General features: G+C 36.6%; 1 protein-coding gene across 2 annotated transcripts in view; it reads left to right on the plus strand.

Annotated features, from left to right (window-relative positions):
• The window catches only part of AVEN (apoptosis and caspase activation inhibitor), a 101,756-nt gene that overhangs the window by 15,570 nt on the left and 68,671 nt on the right, over positions 1–17,515 (plus strand). For both annotated transcript variants that reach the window (XM_082485642.1, XM_082485643.1), the window contains exon 2: positions 7,163–7,343. In XM_082485642.1, coding sequence (XP_082341768.1) covers positions 7,163–7,343 — 181 coding nt within the window. The remainder of the gene's footprint in view (positions 1–7,162; positions 7,344–17,515) is intronic.

The following is a 17,515-nucleotide window of genomic DNA, read 5'->3' on the forward strand; positions in this document are numbered from 1 at the left end:
TTCATTCTGCTCCTGTAAGCTACCCATTTGAAGGACCATGCAGCTAACCATGTGCTAGCAGGTTACAGAGGTATTTCTGAGGTAGCAGTGGAAAGTGAGCATCAGAATTTATGGATTCTTTTCTAGTTCTTTGAAAGGGAAGATAGTCTGCCATTTAAATCACTAGTTACAAACAAAATAACCAAGCTCTTTGCCTGGGGGGCTTTTTTTTTTTTTTTCTGGCTCAGTGAGTCTAAGGAAGAGATTTAGCTCATAATAGAAGCTGTTGTTCCAATTCAGTGAGGTGTAAGGCTCGTACAAAATATGGCTATAGCTTGTGGAAATATTAGTAATGATCTGTGAGAAAGATGAAATACGACTTGTAGCCTCCTTGTGCTTGATCATGTTATAACTTTAATGAGTGCAAAGAATATTTTTAGAGGTGTGGTTTTTTTTTTTTTTTCAGTTGAACAGTAATGAGAAAATAGTATTTTTCATTTCAAGTTTTTAATCAGTTCCAATTATTTGCATCTTATACGTAGAATAAGCAGGAACTTTGAAGCAAAATAATTTGGTAGACAAGATTATTATATTTACTTTTTCATTGTTATTTTGGTCAGGCTTTTGAATATGATGTCTGAAAACAATGCAGTATAGATAAACTAGCAGCTCAATTTTTGGCAGGTGTTGCTGAGTATTATTAAAAAATATTCTTTTCTGTCTCTGAAAGAAGCTATGGTATCTTATGGTATCAATGCATTAGGTAAATCTTATTTTTCAGGGAAATTTACAAATCTTTCATTTACTTTTCTAAAATCTAGATTAAGAGTACTAAATAAAAATAGTTTGGGGGATTGTTTTCCACTTTTACCTCATCCTGAACTTTTTATATTGTTCTAACTTGCTCTTTTTTCTCTGTACAGAAATTTATCATTAATATTCCTAGGCAGACGGAACAATGTGTTGGCATGCTTCATGGGAATTTCCCAGATAGTGGAATGTGTATATAATACCTACAAACACCTACAAACTTGCATCAGTATTGATAAAATTGCAGTAGTACTATATGTTTTGTAAAATAATGGCATCAATAAATGCATTTAAAAGTGCAGTTCTGCTTTCATTTGCGATGATTCTGAAAATATGTTCTGTTTTACTTTAATTTACTATACAGTTTGTATTTTAGAGAGCCTATTAAATTTCCACCACAATAAATCAAATAATGTATTCCTTTGCCAAGTTTAGTTAATGTTAATAAATCTCTAATTACTTACAAGACAGAGAAGAGGGACATATATCTAGGGGTTGTAATTAGGTAAATGTGGAAGATCAGAACAACTTTTTTGAAGATTATTATACTATATATAACTATCATAAGGTATAAGCTTGTCAATCATTGTGATAGAGAAAATTAAGCTGTCAGGGGATTCTCTCTTTAAGGTAGAAAAAGGGCATTTAATGAGCACTGTTAGAAGAAAAAAAAAAAGAAATCTTTTTGAGATTGTGTTGTATTCATATTGTGCTAAGATAATTCCTGGTGTAATCTCATTGCTCCTGTTTGGTTACACCAGCAATAACTTTGAACCATGAAATTAAAAGCAGTATGTCTTCCCAAGTGCAATTTAAGTCATTAAAGCGTAACTGAAAGTCTTTCACGTTTCCACTTATGTCTGCCTAGAGGAAGCACTCAGTAGTTAATATCAGCCAAGCTACCTTACTTATTGTCACGCATACAAGCCTCTGTGTACAGACTTCTATTCTGTGAAACAATTTAAAATGCAGAGATCGTGAGCTGCTTTGTTGCTTATTATATATGGTTTCTTGCCCCTGTGACTTACAAGTTCTATCTGTGAGAATTTGACTGTAACAAATGCTGCTAAAATTGGGATGAGGAGGAGAGGAGAAATTGTCTCTGCACAGATTTTAAATACAAATGAGGAAAAGGTATATGCCCATTCATGATCCAGCTGATAGTCTAGGTCAGATTCAACCCATAGGCTATTTTCATTTTGTCTTGCTAGCCTTTTCCCATGATGAGAAGAGAAATTGTGACTGAGACATATAAGCCTGAATGTATCGCACTCGGCCACAACCTTACAGCAGTTTCCAAGAAAGGAACAAGACAGAATCAAGACAGAAGTGTACTCAAGGAATTGGTGTGTGCTGTTGCTGGTTGGAGAGCAGAAAATGTAGGGATTAGACAGTGGTTATCACTGTCCATGAACGTGCAAATGTCCATGGATGGCAGTGGCTAACTATTTTTTGTGGACTCTGTGTGGATATATTAGATGTCTGGTGTATTGTAAGTAAGTGTCCCTAATAAAGAATGGAAATGTGTATGGTTTTGAGAGTTGTGACATCGAAAACAGTAATATAGAAGTTACAGTAACAAAGGGGAAAAGTAACACTTAATCAATATAATTGTGCAGAGTTTCTGAAGATAAAATGAAAAGGTTATTGTATAAATTTGGGAAGAAGGTGTAGGAAAAAAATAGCTATGCTCTTTCTAACAGATTAACAAAAAAGCTTAAACTATGTTTTCATACATCCTGTAAAGTGACATTCTTGGGAAGAGAATTGGGAGAAACACTACAAAAGAAAAATAGAATTCTAATAATGCGTGATACCTACATAATGGGGAAGGGCAGTTGGCTGAAAGAAAGGCAAGCTGAACGTATATTGGTTCTATGTTCCTCCCAGTCACTGTATAATATTCGAAGTACTGACAGAGATTAAACATTTTAAACTTTTCTTACAGAGTTAATAGAACTGAACAGGAAGAGGGCTATAAGCTTTAGCTCCTGTGGTTTCCTAAGGGTAATAAATACAGTTTTAGAAAGTCTTAATGGAAGCTCTGACTTCTCATGCACTTTCAAGGGTTTTTTTTTTAAAGAGCTGTGAGTTTAAGAATTCTTGTTGAGTGTTTGCACGTGTGTGCTTAACATGCTAGGACTGACTGCACTTGCAGTGAAGAGTGCTTGAATAATTGAAGCAGGATGCAAGAGGTCACTGTTGCACTTTCTCCATTGAGTACTTCAGCCTTGGTTTGATCCAAACCACTCTGGGTTCCAGGGAAGTGCAGGAGGATGACCCTGGGGGAATTTGCCTGTTCAGAACAATGTTTACCTCGTTTTGACACCTTCATTCCTGAACCATGTGCATCAACATATTCTTTTCTGTAAGAGAAGTCAAACAGAAACCCCGCTTTCCTGTTTTTTCTCAGTACCATACCATCCCCAACCCTGTATGCAAAATTAGTGTATAAAGGAGAGTGTACTAAAATATCCTTTTGCTGTGGTAGAGGCTGTAGATTGGGGTCACGTGTCCTATGCATTTTGCTTTCCTTCAGAAGGAAGGCAGAGTCATAGGTTCTGATAAAGGATGAAAATCCGTTCCTTGACGGAAGACACCAGGATCATGCAAGCTCCTCTGCAGGGCAGAATGACTTTGATGGACTTAGTGTTTAGGCAGAACACTGTGGTTTTTTTCTTCTGATATGCGAAACAGTCTGAAGATTTCCTGGTTTTGTTCAACAAGGCTTTTGCATACTTCCCCACTCTCAAAATTTCAATGAAATATGCAAATGGTAATGCATGTAATAGTATCCGAAACAGAGGCAAGGTAGATAAATATTATACCTCCTGTGGTATCATGGTGCATTATAGCACTGAGCAATAACGTGTAGATGTAGTTCAGTACTGTTTAAAGGCATATATTTTTTTCCTTACCTGAGGAATGCTGTTTTAAAGGTTATATTTGAGTTGGCTTCTAGAATTTGTTTCATCTTGTATCATTTGTTATTTGAGGATGAGGCAGGAGGGAAGTTATTTTATTTCATTACACATAGGACAGATGTTTGCTCTGTGCTGATTAAGACTCATTTTCAGTCAGTTACGAAGATAATGGTAGCAGCATATAGTCTAGCTAAATAGGCAGCTAAGAGGAAAGTAATGAAGATTTATGTTTATATGTTTCTGAGGTTCTCACTTTAGATGGTAGCTGTCTCGTGAGGTGGTAGAAGCAAATTATTTTCTGCAGCTTCGCTGATCAGAGTTTTTTTTATGTATTTGGTAATTTTAATGCTGAAGACGCATCTTTAAGTTGTTTGAATGTTGAATATTTGAATGTGATTATTTGCAGTTTTATCTTGTAGCACAGCAGTGAATCATGTAAAATTTTCTGTTAAATATTTATGGGAAATGTAAGCAGGTTTGTATTGGAAGTTTACTCACTTCAAAAGTAAACCTCAGGACAGTACTTGGGGAACCAGGCTGCACAACTGCTAGTAACTCCTGAGAACTGAGGTTTATTTCTTAAAGTTCAAGTTAATGATTTTACTTCTAAGAAATGAAATTTCCTTAAGGTGTGCTGTGTAACATAGCCAATAACAGAATGTGAAAAAGAATTTAGTCCAGTTAAGAGAAAACATTTCAATCCATATTAATTTACTGGAAGCTTGTTAAAATAATAAGGTGATACTCCGGTTTTGTTTATATTGACAGCTGAAAGGATTGAATCCTCTAAGCAGGTCTATAACGAGTAATTACATATGTCATAGTTGCCTAAGGTGATTCTGAACTTTTCTTAAAAAATAAAACCAAAGTACAACACAGATCTATCTGTGTAGCACTATTCCTGCTTTCACTTGTGAATTGTATCAACTCCAAGTTATTTTGGGCACTGAATCTCACTAGATTAGCTGGCTTATAGCAAATAATTCAATTTATAGGAGAACAACAGGAGAGAAATAAGTTGAATCTTGTCTTGATATAAGTGGATTTGGCCTTCGTTCTGTGGAAACTGTAGCTCTGGATTAGTCTGCAGTAATACAGAGTTGTGACTTCGTCTCCCTGCTCACACAAACAACTAGTTGTCCACAACCATTTTAACGTATTCATCTGACAAATAGAAAAGAGAATTTGCCTAAAAATTGCACAGAATCAGTGAGAAAGCACAGATTATTTTTCTTCTTGTCGGCTATTCAACAACTGGGAGTACATTTGTATAATTATGACAGCTTTTAACCTGTTTTTAAGCTCTTTGATTTTACCATTCCTTCATGCTGTTCCTAACCACATCTCTCCAACAGTGCTGAAAGAAGCTTGTTTATGAAGATTGGTGGATTATTTTTCTTGGGAAGTTATTATTCTAGTTCTGCTTTTGCTACTTATTATCTACAATGTGCTGCGCAGTCATTTTTAAGACATCAAACATGGGAGAATCTAAACTTTCACAATCGTTTGAAGATGCTGTGCCCTTTCAGTGGAAATTTGTGTAAAAGCCGTGAAACAGGATTCAGTGCTACTTTTGGTAATTTTTAATATACTTTCAGAAATAAGGAGTAGCAATGCTCCACTGTCCACAGACTGCTACTTCCTACTTTTTTGTCTGTGTCAGTCTTCTTTTTACGATGATGTACTTGCATATAAATATAGTAATTGGTGTGGAACAGGGCTTTATTTGGCATTGATAGTTTTTTCTCTTGCATAATTGGACACATGAAAACCTCAAACAGTTTGTTATTGTCTAGCTGAGCCAAAATTGACCAGAAAATTCTCTATGGAGTAGTTAAGCCATCTTCACAATGGATTTCTAAAATCAATCTAAAACGTGTTGCATTGCTCTATATCCTTTCTTGAGCTATGAAAGTAGCTCATTGGTTATAAAACAAGTTAATGAAGTGATGGTGGTTTGTTCCTGGTAGTGGCTTTGTGCAGTTGTTTTTGCCAGATTGTCCAATGTTGTACTAGTATATAAGTCCACAGTGTGTGCTTAAAAATACCCTAATGTAGTTTTAGAAACAGTAACTACTAGAGTCTTTGGTAACCTTTCTGCACAAGATGTTGCAGCTCTTCACTTACAAGGGCTTTTTTTAAACATAAATAATTGCTCTTCACATTCATTTCAGAATTACATTTGGTTTAAACTATCAAAGCCAAGGTCCTCCTTAAAGCCAGTGCCTTATGGTAAGTGCTAAGGGTGTTTTGGGTTATGGATATATAATAACCTACTGAAAGGTAGATTGCTTTTAAAATTATTTTATGCTGACTGGAGATGGCTTTAAGCTTTACAGCAGTGTAGATAAACTTGAATTTCACTGCCCTGGTCATGAAGAATGTACATATTGTTAGGAAAGTGAAATTTGTGATTTGTGAAAGGAGAGAGGGAATAAAGGAGAGAAGAGAGAGTGGAGCTGTCAGCAGGAATGTTTGGGGGCAGACACAGTGCTAATATCTTCTTTCTTAACTCCCTCATTTCACCTCTTCAGAGCTTTAGACCTCTGCATAAAGTATGTTGTAGAGAACTTTTCTGGGTGCTCTCAGTTCTCCTCTTGCCTGTTGAGTGCTCCTTCCTCCAGGAAGCAAATCTTTCTGTTTGTGAACTGATAGTCACTGCAGCTGATCCTCAAGCTCTAGGAGAGGCAAGCAGCTCTGTTGAGATATAGAGGATTCAAGGGAAGGAATTGTTTTCCATGGCTGTTGAGTACTTGTGGCAAATGCCTATTTTGCTTGCGTCTTAAGCTGACTCTGCAATGAGTTTTCTTTTTCACCCTAGAGCTTTTTAAGTGTTTGGGCTAGTAGGTTGACTGCCAGTAGTCTATTTAATTTTTCCATGTGTATTTCCATAAAATGGCTTTAATGAAGGAAATAAATTTGATTAATTATTCAATATTACTTGAGTTAAGACCATGTAGTTTGTTATAACGGAAATTCTTACATAGATCACCCTTTCCAGATGTTTTTCTGTAGTATTTGTTATATTATCTTTTTCCTATTCTTCTCTACAAAAATCAGTTCTTTCAGTTACCTGTATCACCGCAACACTTGGACAGAGATACTGTGATTAAATTCTTAGTTCTGCTGCATACACATCGTGCTCAGTTTCAGGAAGGAAGCTGTTCTTTATGGGCTTCCAGAATAGGAGGGGAACAAGTGGAACTTGCATCAGTGTTACTGCTTGACCCCTGTAAGAACTGAAGCTTCACTAGGTGCTTTTAATTATACTGTTGGTGAATTGCATACAGTTCAGGAAAATCTAAAATTTTGACGGGGATCCAGGCTGATTTGTCTTTCTGGGTTTTAATTCTGTGGTTGGAGTTGTTTGTATGAATGAAGTGATATTTAAATACAGAACAAAATGCTGTTGAGTTACAGTAGCTTAACTGTCCATTTAAATGTCACAGGTCGAGGAGGATGATGATACTGAATCACGAGAGGAAGAAGAGAAGGAGGAACTGAAAAGCTATTCAAGAAGAAAGATTTTTTCCAACTGGAGCCGCTATGAGGATACAGAAAAAGAGGGACAGAGCGAACGTGGGGAATCACAGAGAGGAACAGATTTCAGTGTTTTGCTTAGCTCAGCAGGTAATCATTTTCTACTCTACAGATAGTTTTTTAGTTTTGCATTTTGAAACGTTACTACTTTTCTGTCTGTTGTCCTTGATGAAACAGGATGCTAGAGCACAGTCCCTGTCTGCTATTGATGTATTTACGAGGGTTCAAAGCCTCCATGGGAGCCACCTTATAGCATAGTGGCTGCACCGAGCCATGACAGATGGCAAGTAAAACAGGACTGCTGCATTTATAGCCTTTTTGTGAAACTATGTATGGGTCTGAGTGTGTGCAGCATCCAGTTACTTTGAGCCTATTCGTGCTGACAATGAATTTCTTAATGATCTTGGTCATTGGGTTGCTTGCCAGAAAAAAAAAAGGTTTCTAGTATGACTAAACACAGCAAAGCAGTCAAGCAGCTGCTTGCTGTTTGTTTTGACAAAGATTTGTAATCAGCACTGTACAGATGTGTGCATGAACAGCAAGTGTTACTCTCCTTGAAAATAAAGATCAATTGTTTTTCCCTCTTTAAAGGAGATAATAGAAGGAGGAGGTGGAGGGACAGGCTGGACAGGTTGCACAAAAAACCAGTTACCTAAAATTATTTAGAAACTCTTGATGTGTTGGAATACCATTCAGTAAAAAGCTGCAAAGAATGTATTGGGAGGGGGGGAGGGGTTGAGCAACTTGGAAGCTCTAAAATCTCTCAAACCTGAGTAATTGGATTTTTCAGCAACAGCTTGGAGGGGTAAGTTAGAAATAATCTACGGTAAAGAAACAAGGAACAGAGATTTCTTTCTCTGTGCCAGAATCCATTTCTGAAGTTCAGTTTTGCATGAATTGGGCCTAAATCACCACTTTTAATCATAGGATCATGAGACATGTATTGACTTCTCTGAATGGTATGTTGCATGGTAAACAGTGTTGGAGTCAAGGTGCTTGGTATGGACCCCAGAGATAGATAGGTGACATAGCCTGGGGACCAAAGTGGATATCACAACTCAAAACTTTTTAAATCGAGAGGCCTGCCCTAAGCTGCATGTTGCCATGGTTCAGCTTTTTAAAACAAACTTTAATATCTCTAACTTTATACTTAGTCTTCCGAATGTCTTTAAAATGTTCTGATGAATAGTACTTTTGAACTAAGCATAAAAGGGAATACTATATATTTCTACTCATTTGTATTTTGGTAAGTTATACTCCAATACAGTTACTATCAACCCATTTATTTTACTCTGTAGATTCTTATAATGCCTAAAATTAAAATCTTGTTGGTTAGTATTATTACTAGTTACTAATTCTAAATTTTTCATTTAAAGAGTGCCTTACTTTATTTTAAGATATATTGTGACTGTTCTTCACATTAAAATAAATGATCAGAAACAGCAATGAAATAAAGTACTTTCAGAGGAAGAAAAAAGTACCGTCTAAACAATAATGCAGATTTCTTGGAGTCACATAAAAAGCAGTGTGTGTTGGGGGGGTTCTTTGTATGGTTTCTTTGGTTTATGTATGAAAATTGAGAATGCAGTCATCTTTATTTCTGGTGGTCTGAGAAGAAGTTTGCATCTCTGCTTTATTTGATAATTTTGACTTCTGTTAGTATATTGCTGTTTAGCATTCTTAAGTTGCACAATGGATCCAATTCAATTGCAACAAATGGGAGTGCTGGAGAGGGAACGGAGTTAAGGTGCCATTTTTTGTGAATGCAAAGCCTTAGAAAGGTCTTGTGATTTACTGTTAACACACAACAATGTAATTAATGCAGCCAGTTAAGTATCCTTTGGCAAAATCTCAGATTAAAAACCTGTTCTGCTGTATAACATTTAGATTCCATAAAATTGAAAGCAGGGTCTTAAAGAAGGTGCTGTCCTTCAAGATACAGCTTGGATTTATTCTCAGAAAATATCCTTCTAATTGAATGAAATAGAATAGAAAGAATAGTTTGGGATAATGTAGTAATAAAGACAGAATTAATGCTAGTAGACAAACTTATATGGAGGAATTCCTGATGTCCAAGGAATTAAAATTCCAAGGTTGGTATTTGTTTAATATTTGATAAACATGCTTCTACGTGCAATTTTCTAGTTAAAATAAACCAAAAATAGGAAAATGTGAAGACTAATATTCTGTGATATGGGTCTTGTTGATAATTAGCAGGATTGGTGCTTTTAAATCTTAAAACATTACTTTTGCTTGAATTAAGAAAGCAACAGAGTTATGGGTTGTTATACTGTATTTTTATCAGTAGTAAAGTGGGATATTTTTTCCGAGAGGGGGAGGAAGGGGTTTGCAGATATTTGCAGAGGATAAGTCTTTAGGATACTATTTTACATTTTCCAATAGCTTCTCAAGACAAACACTTTTTTAGTTTTTTGCCTATATTTCCATCTTGTCCCTGCCTCAAGCCAATCTCCAGTGCAGCACCGATTCTGTCTTTTCAATCAAATATTTAGGCCCGACTAGTCACAGACTGTCTCTTGACTGTCCCTCTTCTGTCAGCCTTTGCCTGCCTCCTAATTCTTCTCACTCTCCCTTGCTTCTGTTAATTTTTTTTTTCTTGTTCTCTATGTTTCTGGTTCCCGGTGGTGGTTCTTGTGTAAGTGTTTTGTTGTGAGCCAGCTCCCTTCCACATATATTCTGTCAATTCTGTCCCTTGGTCTGTCCAGTCCTGGTGATCCCCAGTTCTGAGTTGTGCTGCCTGGGATTGCTCACTTGGCTTAATTGTTTTCTAATCCACTACCACATCTTCTTCTTACTTTTCTCTTAGTTTCTTTCCTTGTCTAGTCAATCCCAGTTTATTATTTCAAGCTTCCAGTTCTAGTGTCCCCTACAAACTGTTTTCTCCATGTTCCCTCCATACGCTCTGTCAGTATACCCTAAATCTTACTGTTACCCAACAATATCAAGTGACAGAACACTGTTTTCAACTATGGTAGGGATATTGGCATAGGTGAGGTTGCAGAAATATGCAAGACTGTTAAATGCAGACTTCTCTTATAGTGAAAATCTGGCTCTTCACTTGTAACCAGAGAGTAGAGGAACTTAATTAACTCAGTTGCCTTGCACATGGAAGTGACATGCAGAAGGTCACTGAGGATGGACTATTTGGTCATTGGTTGTTAAGCTCCAGCAGATCCTGCTGAAAAATACGTACAAACTCTGATTTCTAGAAGCTGGTAACTTGGCGAAATCGGGTCAGATTTTTCACAAAATGAGCCAAGCGTACCTCTGTCATACAAAACCATTGTCCAGCCTGATTTCAAGTTACTGATTCAGGGCAGGAAAGTGGTTACGGTTTTTCAAAGGAAGAGCTTACAAGGGCTTTTTTTCCTACCTCCTTTCATGGTAGAAAAATGTTCCAGTCATTCTCTGACTTTTTTAAAAAGGTGGTGGTGAGGGGAGGATGAGGAAAAACTACCTGAAGCAGACAACTGAGATGGAAAATTTCAGACTGAATAGTTAAAAACGCAGCTGAAAATAGTCTTCAGTAAGAACTGCCAGGTGGCTTTGATAACAGCTGATGTCACTAGCCTGACAGAGCTTCTTTGTTAGGGATTATTATATTTTTGTGTAAAGTAGGGTGATAACTTCAGTTTTTAAGTCTGTTTTTTTCCTTCTTTTAGCATTTTATAATTTTTTTTTAATTAACCTTGAGTATAGCAAAGCAAACTTTTCTGTATTGCTTTTGATGTCTAGCTGATGTAAACTACGAGTCCATTGTGAAGCCTTCAGGGAATATGTCTTGAATCAATTTAGTAAAAATGCTGTTGAAGCGTAAAGAACAAGAGAAGTGGAAGTGATAGGATAACCTTACTTTGCTAGAAGAATCTTGCCATGTTTGAAGAGCTGTCCTCTTTTTTTGACTGATGATGATTGGGTGCCAAAATAGATTTAAGTCCTTCATTATTTTTTTTGCTGTGAATAGATGCTTTAAGTTTAAAAATATGCTTTTAAAATCTCATTACAGAGCTGATCAAAACGTATCTAGGGACCTGATCGCTTTCCTTTAAACGTGGTAGGCATTATCAGTACAGCAGCCAAAAGCTGCCAACATACGTGCCTCAATAACAATGTACCGAGTTGCAGGATGTGATGATTATCAAGATGAAAAAATACAATTTTGGACATTAATTTTTTCTGCTTTGATTTTTTTTTTTTTTTTTTTTTTTTTTTTTGGTCCATGGCTGAATAATTCTGATGGCCTTAAAGGGTAAGAAAGAGAAATGCTGTGTAGTTCAAACAAAACTGGCGGAATATTTTTGATATTGTAAGAACACTAATTTCTATAGATACCTAACAGTTGAATACAATAGGAAATGTGGAATAAAAATCGACAGAGCAGTCACTGGAGCATCATAGTAATCAATAGTAAGTATAGGAATTGTGAGGTGGCAGTTGCTTTGCATTCCCTAAAACTCTGTTGTTTTGGGTTTGTAACGTCTTGCTTTTGGGCCTATTTAATTTTCATGTGTCTATTGCAATATATTGCTGTATTTTTGCTTTTTCATGGTTGATACATACATGAGAATTAGCAGTGTACAGAAGGTCATTGACCGTCTTGGAAAAGCTGAACAAACTTTTGGAGCAAGGCTTATGTTAAAAATAGGGTTTTGTTCAACTTTTCTATCTTAAGTATATACTAACAGATTTGAAAAAACAAACAAACAAGCAAAAGTAGTGTGAAGATTTTTCGACGCTAATTCTTCTCAAACAAAAGGAGTGGCAATGGTAGGGCATGGTTCAGATGTTAAAAAAGAAACCTTTGAGTTTTAAAATTCTACAGCATAGCTGAAAATCAGTTTTCTTAACAGAACTGCTTAATTTGTTGATTTGAATTACTGTATATATCAAGGGTCACACTTTCCAGTGGTATTTGATTGCCAACTTCCGCTACTTTTCATTTTGTATGTTCTGTGAAATTATTTATGTCCATATGTCTCTGTAGAACTCTTATTCTGCATCACTGTTTCTTGTACCATTGAGATATCTAGACTGATGAAGAATTGTTGTTTATCATCTCTGAAAGAATTATCGCTCTGTATGAAAAATAGTGAAAAATATTTTTAAGTTCTTTTTTGCATGTCTTTATGACTGCATGTGGAACAGATGTGTTTTCAACTGTGCATCTTATTTGGTCAGAATTTCAACAGATGCAAAATTTCATGTCCTTGCTGTTCACCAGGTGATACAAGCTCTGTCTAGAACATAGAGGTATTGCTTACTTCTTATTACTTATCAACAGCTTTAAGATATTAGTACCAGGTTACTGGTCTTGAAAGAAGAGTACACTATTGCAACTGAGTTTTGGTAATAGGTCACTTGAATATTCCTAGTATATGTGGTCCTGAAATAAACAGTTAAGGTCATGTGCTTTACCTGCATCTTTTCTTGTGTTCTCCTTTTTTTGCTACCTCATTCCATAAACGTTCTCTGAGCTTCCCTAACATGCTCTCCTCTCCTCCTTCTGTTTCTAGCCCCATTCCGGTACATCAGAACTTTCCTTTATTTTGATGGTCGTTTGGTAGATACCATTTCCCATCTGTGGAGGCTCTTCATCCCAGTAGTCTTATTTACACTTGAAAAGGTTTTAGTTGTGACAGTTATGCCTTGGGCAGTCTGCAACTTTGGACTTGTTGATAGGCCTGAGAGATACTGCTGGTTACCTGTAGGTATCTGAAATCAACAAAAATGCAGTCTCTCCTCCCTAGCCAAAGGGACTGTCCCAAGCAAACAGGAAAAAAAACCCCTTCCACAATAAAGTTTTGGAGTGAAATCACAGGACTTGGCATCAGTGAAAGCTGGTTCTCCATCTGCTCAGTGCTTCCTCCTGAACTGTTCCTAACATTAGAGAAATTAATCTTTTTTTGTTCTAATCAGACAAGCTGTCCTTTTTTTTTTGTCTAAACTAAAAATAGGAAGTACCAGATTTTGAGTATTAATCGCATTTTGTTGATAAATGTATTTTCCTGTAATAGGTAATATTTGCTTATTATATATGCTTTCATATCTCTGCTTTTTTTCCTCCTAAGTTTTATCTAAAATATAACCCAAACTGTATGATTGAAATATAGAAATAGAATGTGATTCCATGACTTGAATGGATATAAATGTGGGATAACATTTCTTATTTTTGTTTTAATATTCTGATATCTTAAAACTATGTTACCGTATATGTGTCAGTGATAGTGAAAAAAGAAAAATCCGAAAGATTTCAATATTTCAGAGCGATTTGGATGCTTTATGATTTAGAATTGAAGAGAGTAAGATTCGCAGACTAAAGAGGTTAAATTTTGTTTGCATTAATCAATGTTGTAAGCTTTTTCCCATTCAATTTTTCACACCTTGATTGCACTCGTTTATTTATTAAGTTGCAGATTTCTGGATTTAAAGTTTTCTGACTAACATTCTTCTCTAATCTTGGGCCTTAACCTTTTACTGCTACTATATATTGATGGTATTTCTGCTGAATTGTGTTTAAGTATGTTTTGGTTATAAAATCATGAATCAGTAAGTTTAAATGTGGAGCAATGTGTCCTTATTCCTGTCTTGCTGTTGTCACGTCCACTGCTTGAAATTGTAGGCTTGAGAGTTAGATAAAAATGTCTACACATCCGATTCGCTGTTTCTCTTGTTTAATCATGTCCTTTGTTTTTGTAATACCCCTAAAACCAGTTCTGTTTGATTAGACCTCGTGTTGGTCATCATGGTTTCTGCCACATAATCATCTCTCACTTTCCTGCCAGAGAAATCCCCTAACCAAAAATGAATTACTCTGACTCTTGTACTCAGACAGTACGTTTAGTATTCCAGTCTTCATTTTCAAAATTCAGTATGTTTTTGCCCCTACATTCCTGTTCCTTTTCTCCTATTTTTATTTCTTTTTACTTATTTTCCGCCTTTCCCCCTTCCTTTGAATTTTTCTTTTACTCCATGAACTTTGTGATTTTTCCTTGTTGCCGTATATTACTTTTAAATGATTTTAAGCTTTTCTTTTGGATTCCTTTTTACACTTATTCTGAACCACTGTTAAATCACCTGAGTTAGACTGTAAGAGCTTTTCAGAGCAGGGACTTCCTTTTGCTTGCCCGTAAAGTATTGGTTCATTTCCAATAATGACATTAGTAGATATTACTTCTATGGTAATAATTAAAGATGTTGATTGATTTGGAGGAGCTGTGTTTGTTTTAATTGTAATACTTTTGTTCCATCTCTCAGCAGCCTGTATTAGAGGAAAAAAATAGAAACAGAAATTTTATAAAATTCTATAAAACCAGAATTTTCTGTGTATGGTAAGGATGGTATGAGTATCAGATGTAGCAGATTGGTTTAACTGGAGAAGCCAGACTTCTGTTTCTCATAAGGGTAAATTTATTCCTAATATCAGTTTACAAATTTGTTTACAAACAAAATGACTGTGATAGGAATGTTTCCTTGTTCATTGATGGATGCTCCACAGCAGTGTTGTGATCAGACTGCATGTGAACCACCATCAGAGAGACCGACAGATCTATTCTTCGAGCAAGATTCTCAGAAATTTGTTTGCAGTGAGCAGTGCTGTTTCTAAACATTGGGTTTGGAGGCAAAGAAGGGCTGTGAAGTAGGTGTCTAAAAGACACCCAGTGTGCCTATTTCCTCCTTAATCTCAGTTGCACCTCCTCTTCTTATCCCATTTGTGGCCCTGAAATTCCTCCACAGTTTGCTACTGATGCCCTTGGGCTCTCCTAGTCCTCTTCTTTTAATGCTTTCTGAGCCACGCCTGTTCATTTTGCTGTTGTTCTTTCCCTGATCTCATCCTGTTGCTCGAGAGTTCCCAATTCCTACATCCAATTTATAGTCTATGCTTTCTCTTGATCCTTCCCCTGCCCCATATTTTTGTACCTGTCCAAATCACACATTGGCTCCCCATCTGTTTTGTGTTCTCTTGCCTGTTGTTCACTCTTGGCTCTCCTGGGAGGGGCATCTTTGGCATTTCTGGCTGTTGTACAGAAAGATGTATCTCCTGAGTATTTAAATGATTGGGTGTTTTCCCAAAGGACTTTTTTTTTTTTTTTGTCTAGATTTGGGTCATTTTCTCAAAGAATCACAAAGGGATATTGAGCCTTGCCAAAGTCTTTGTTTCAAAACAAGAGATGTATTAACTGTCTGTTCCACCCTCAAGGGAATTCTTCCGTCCTGTTGTTGTCCTGTCTTGCAAACCCAACTGTGAACTAGAAACTCTTTTAATAAAAAGCATGTTTGAGGGACAGAATAGGGTGCGAGTTAAGAGGAATTCTATTTTCTTTGGTTCTGACTCATTTTCAACCTTTACTGGAATGTGAATCAGATGACCTTCCTTTGACAGTACACACTCATCATCTCAGTTTATAAAGCGTGGTATTTTTGAATCTGCTGCAGATAATTTGGATTGTGAAACTGATCATACACTCTTTATTTCTTTTTAAGCTCTTGATTGAAAACAGCCTGTGATAATGTGGTATTTTCTTCTTGAATATGTGTGAGTGCTTCAACATGCAGAAAATGTGTCACTGAAAAGTATGTATCAGCAAGCTACAAAATGTAAGGGGGCAAGGTGGAAGAACTAATTCAAGATGGGAGTGCTTTAATAGGATGATATCATTCTACTGATTTGTGTCATAAAATTTTTGTCATAAAAGCTAGAGGCAGATACATTGCAGATATTTATGGCAAAGAAATATTCATTTGAGACACTTGGATAACCGTATGCTGGGAAAATGCTGGCAGAATGGAGGTATTGGAAAGCTAAGTATTTTAAATTGATGGTTCAGTGATAATAGGAGGTAAACTGGGTTTGATTTTTCTGAGTAAATAAAGTACTAGGGGTGTAATAGTCCTGGAGAGAAAGTCTGTACAATTTATACTCTTTCAGGAAAAGATACCCTGCTTGCAGTCCTCATTGTCACCTTTCTGATGCCCAAGGAAGTGTACCAAAGTGGTTATAATGGAAAACAGCACTTTTACCCTGGCTTCTTTACTGGTGGAGTCATGTTATTTTTTTTCCTCTAGGTGTACTTTGTGTTTCTGAAGTTGTTAGAAGGTAGGGTCCAGCATGATAGATGGCAAATGTTGATAGGTTTTTATAACATCAGATTTGCTTTGGGCTAACCCGCTTCTTGAGTGAAATCCTTAGATGCAGAAATAAGAGTGGTACTAGCAAGACAGAGGTTTTGTTTAACTGAAGAGGCAAATAGTCTTCAAAGGCAAAGAACATTCAAAAAAGATGTTTTGAATTTCTTGTGTAGATATATTTCTTGATGTATGTTGCTACCCTATCTGACCAATAGGAATACAGTCTTGTTCTGAAAGCCAGTAACTACATCTCACCTGACTCTCGTGCTGTCTTGGGCTTTGTCATGATGTCTCTGTGGGCTCGGGGGAGGAGCAGTTAGTTTGAAAAAGACTGACTGGGAATTGAGACAGTTTACCCAACCCCATAATATTAGTCAGTCTGAAGACATCATTACTATCCCTTGTTCATTATGAAGGTTTTCCACATAATACTATGCTTTATTTTGGGGGACAAGTCATCTGTCAACCTGGAAAAAAAATAATCTAAGATGCAAATAGGATCCTTTGAGAAAGTCCTTCTAGTCTGAGATATTCAGCATTGCCAACTATCACAGGTCTTGGCACGTTACTTCAGAGACTACTAACTTGATCTGCCTCCTGAATAGTCAACAAACCCTGCTCCTTGTCCCCTTCTGTTGGACACAGGGAACAAGTCATAGGTGCTGGTTAATTATTCCAGAAGTCTTTTTTTAAGGCCTGGAGTATTCATTTTCTCTCTTTCTCTTTCTCTCTCTCTCTCTCTCTTTCCTCCCCCCCCCCCCCCCCCCCCCCCTTCCTTCCTGTCTTGGATATGGTTAATTTTTGTACACTTTCCTTTTACCTTCTTATCTTGAAAAGCATGCTTTTCCTTTTAAGAAAAACAACAATATATTTGCTGCACCTTTCAGGTGCCCTTTTCAGGCCTACCTTACCCCTAGGACAGAAACTGACAAGGAATTGCATCCAGCACTTGGTAGTGGTTTTGTTTAATCTGTGCTTGAAAGGGACATGGTGCCACTGGCACAATAGTGAGAGTGGAAGGTGTTTGCATGTTCCCTTTCATTTTACCGTGTCACCTGTCACTTCAGATTGGAGTGGGTGCAAAAAATAACTTCTGTGTAAGTTGAGAAACTGAC

The sequence above is a fragment of the Vanellus vanellus genome (genome assembly GCF_965231255.1).
Source record: "Vanellus vanellus genome assembly, chromosome: 6".
In the NCBI taxonomy this organism is placed as follows: Eukaryota; Metazoa; Chordata; class Aves; order Charadriiformes; family Charadriidae; genus Vanellus; species Vanellus vanellus.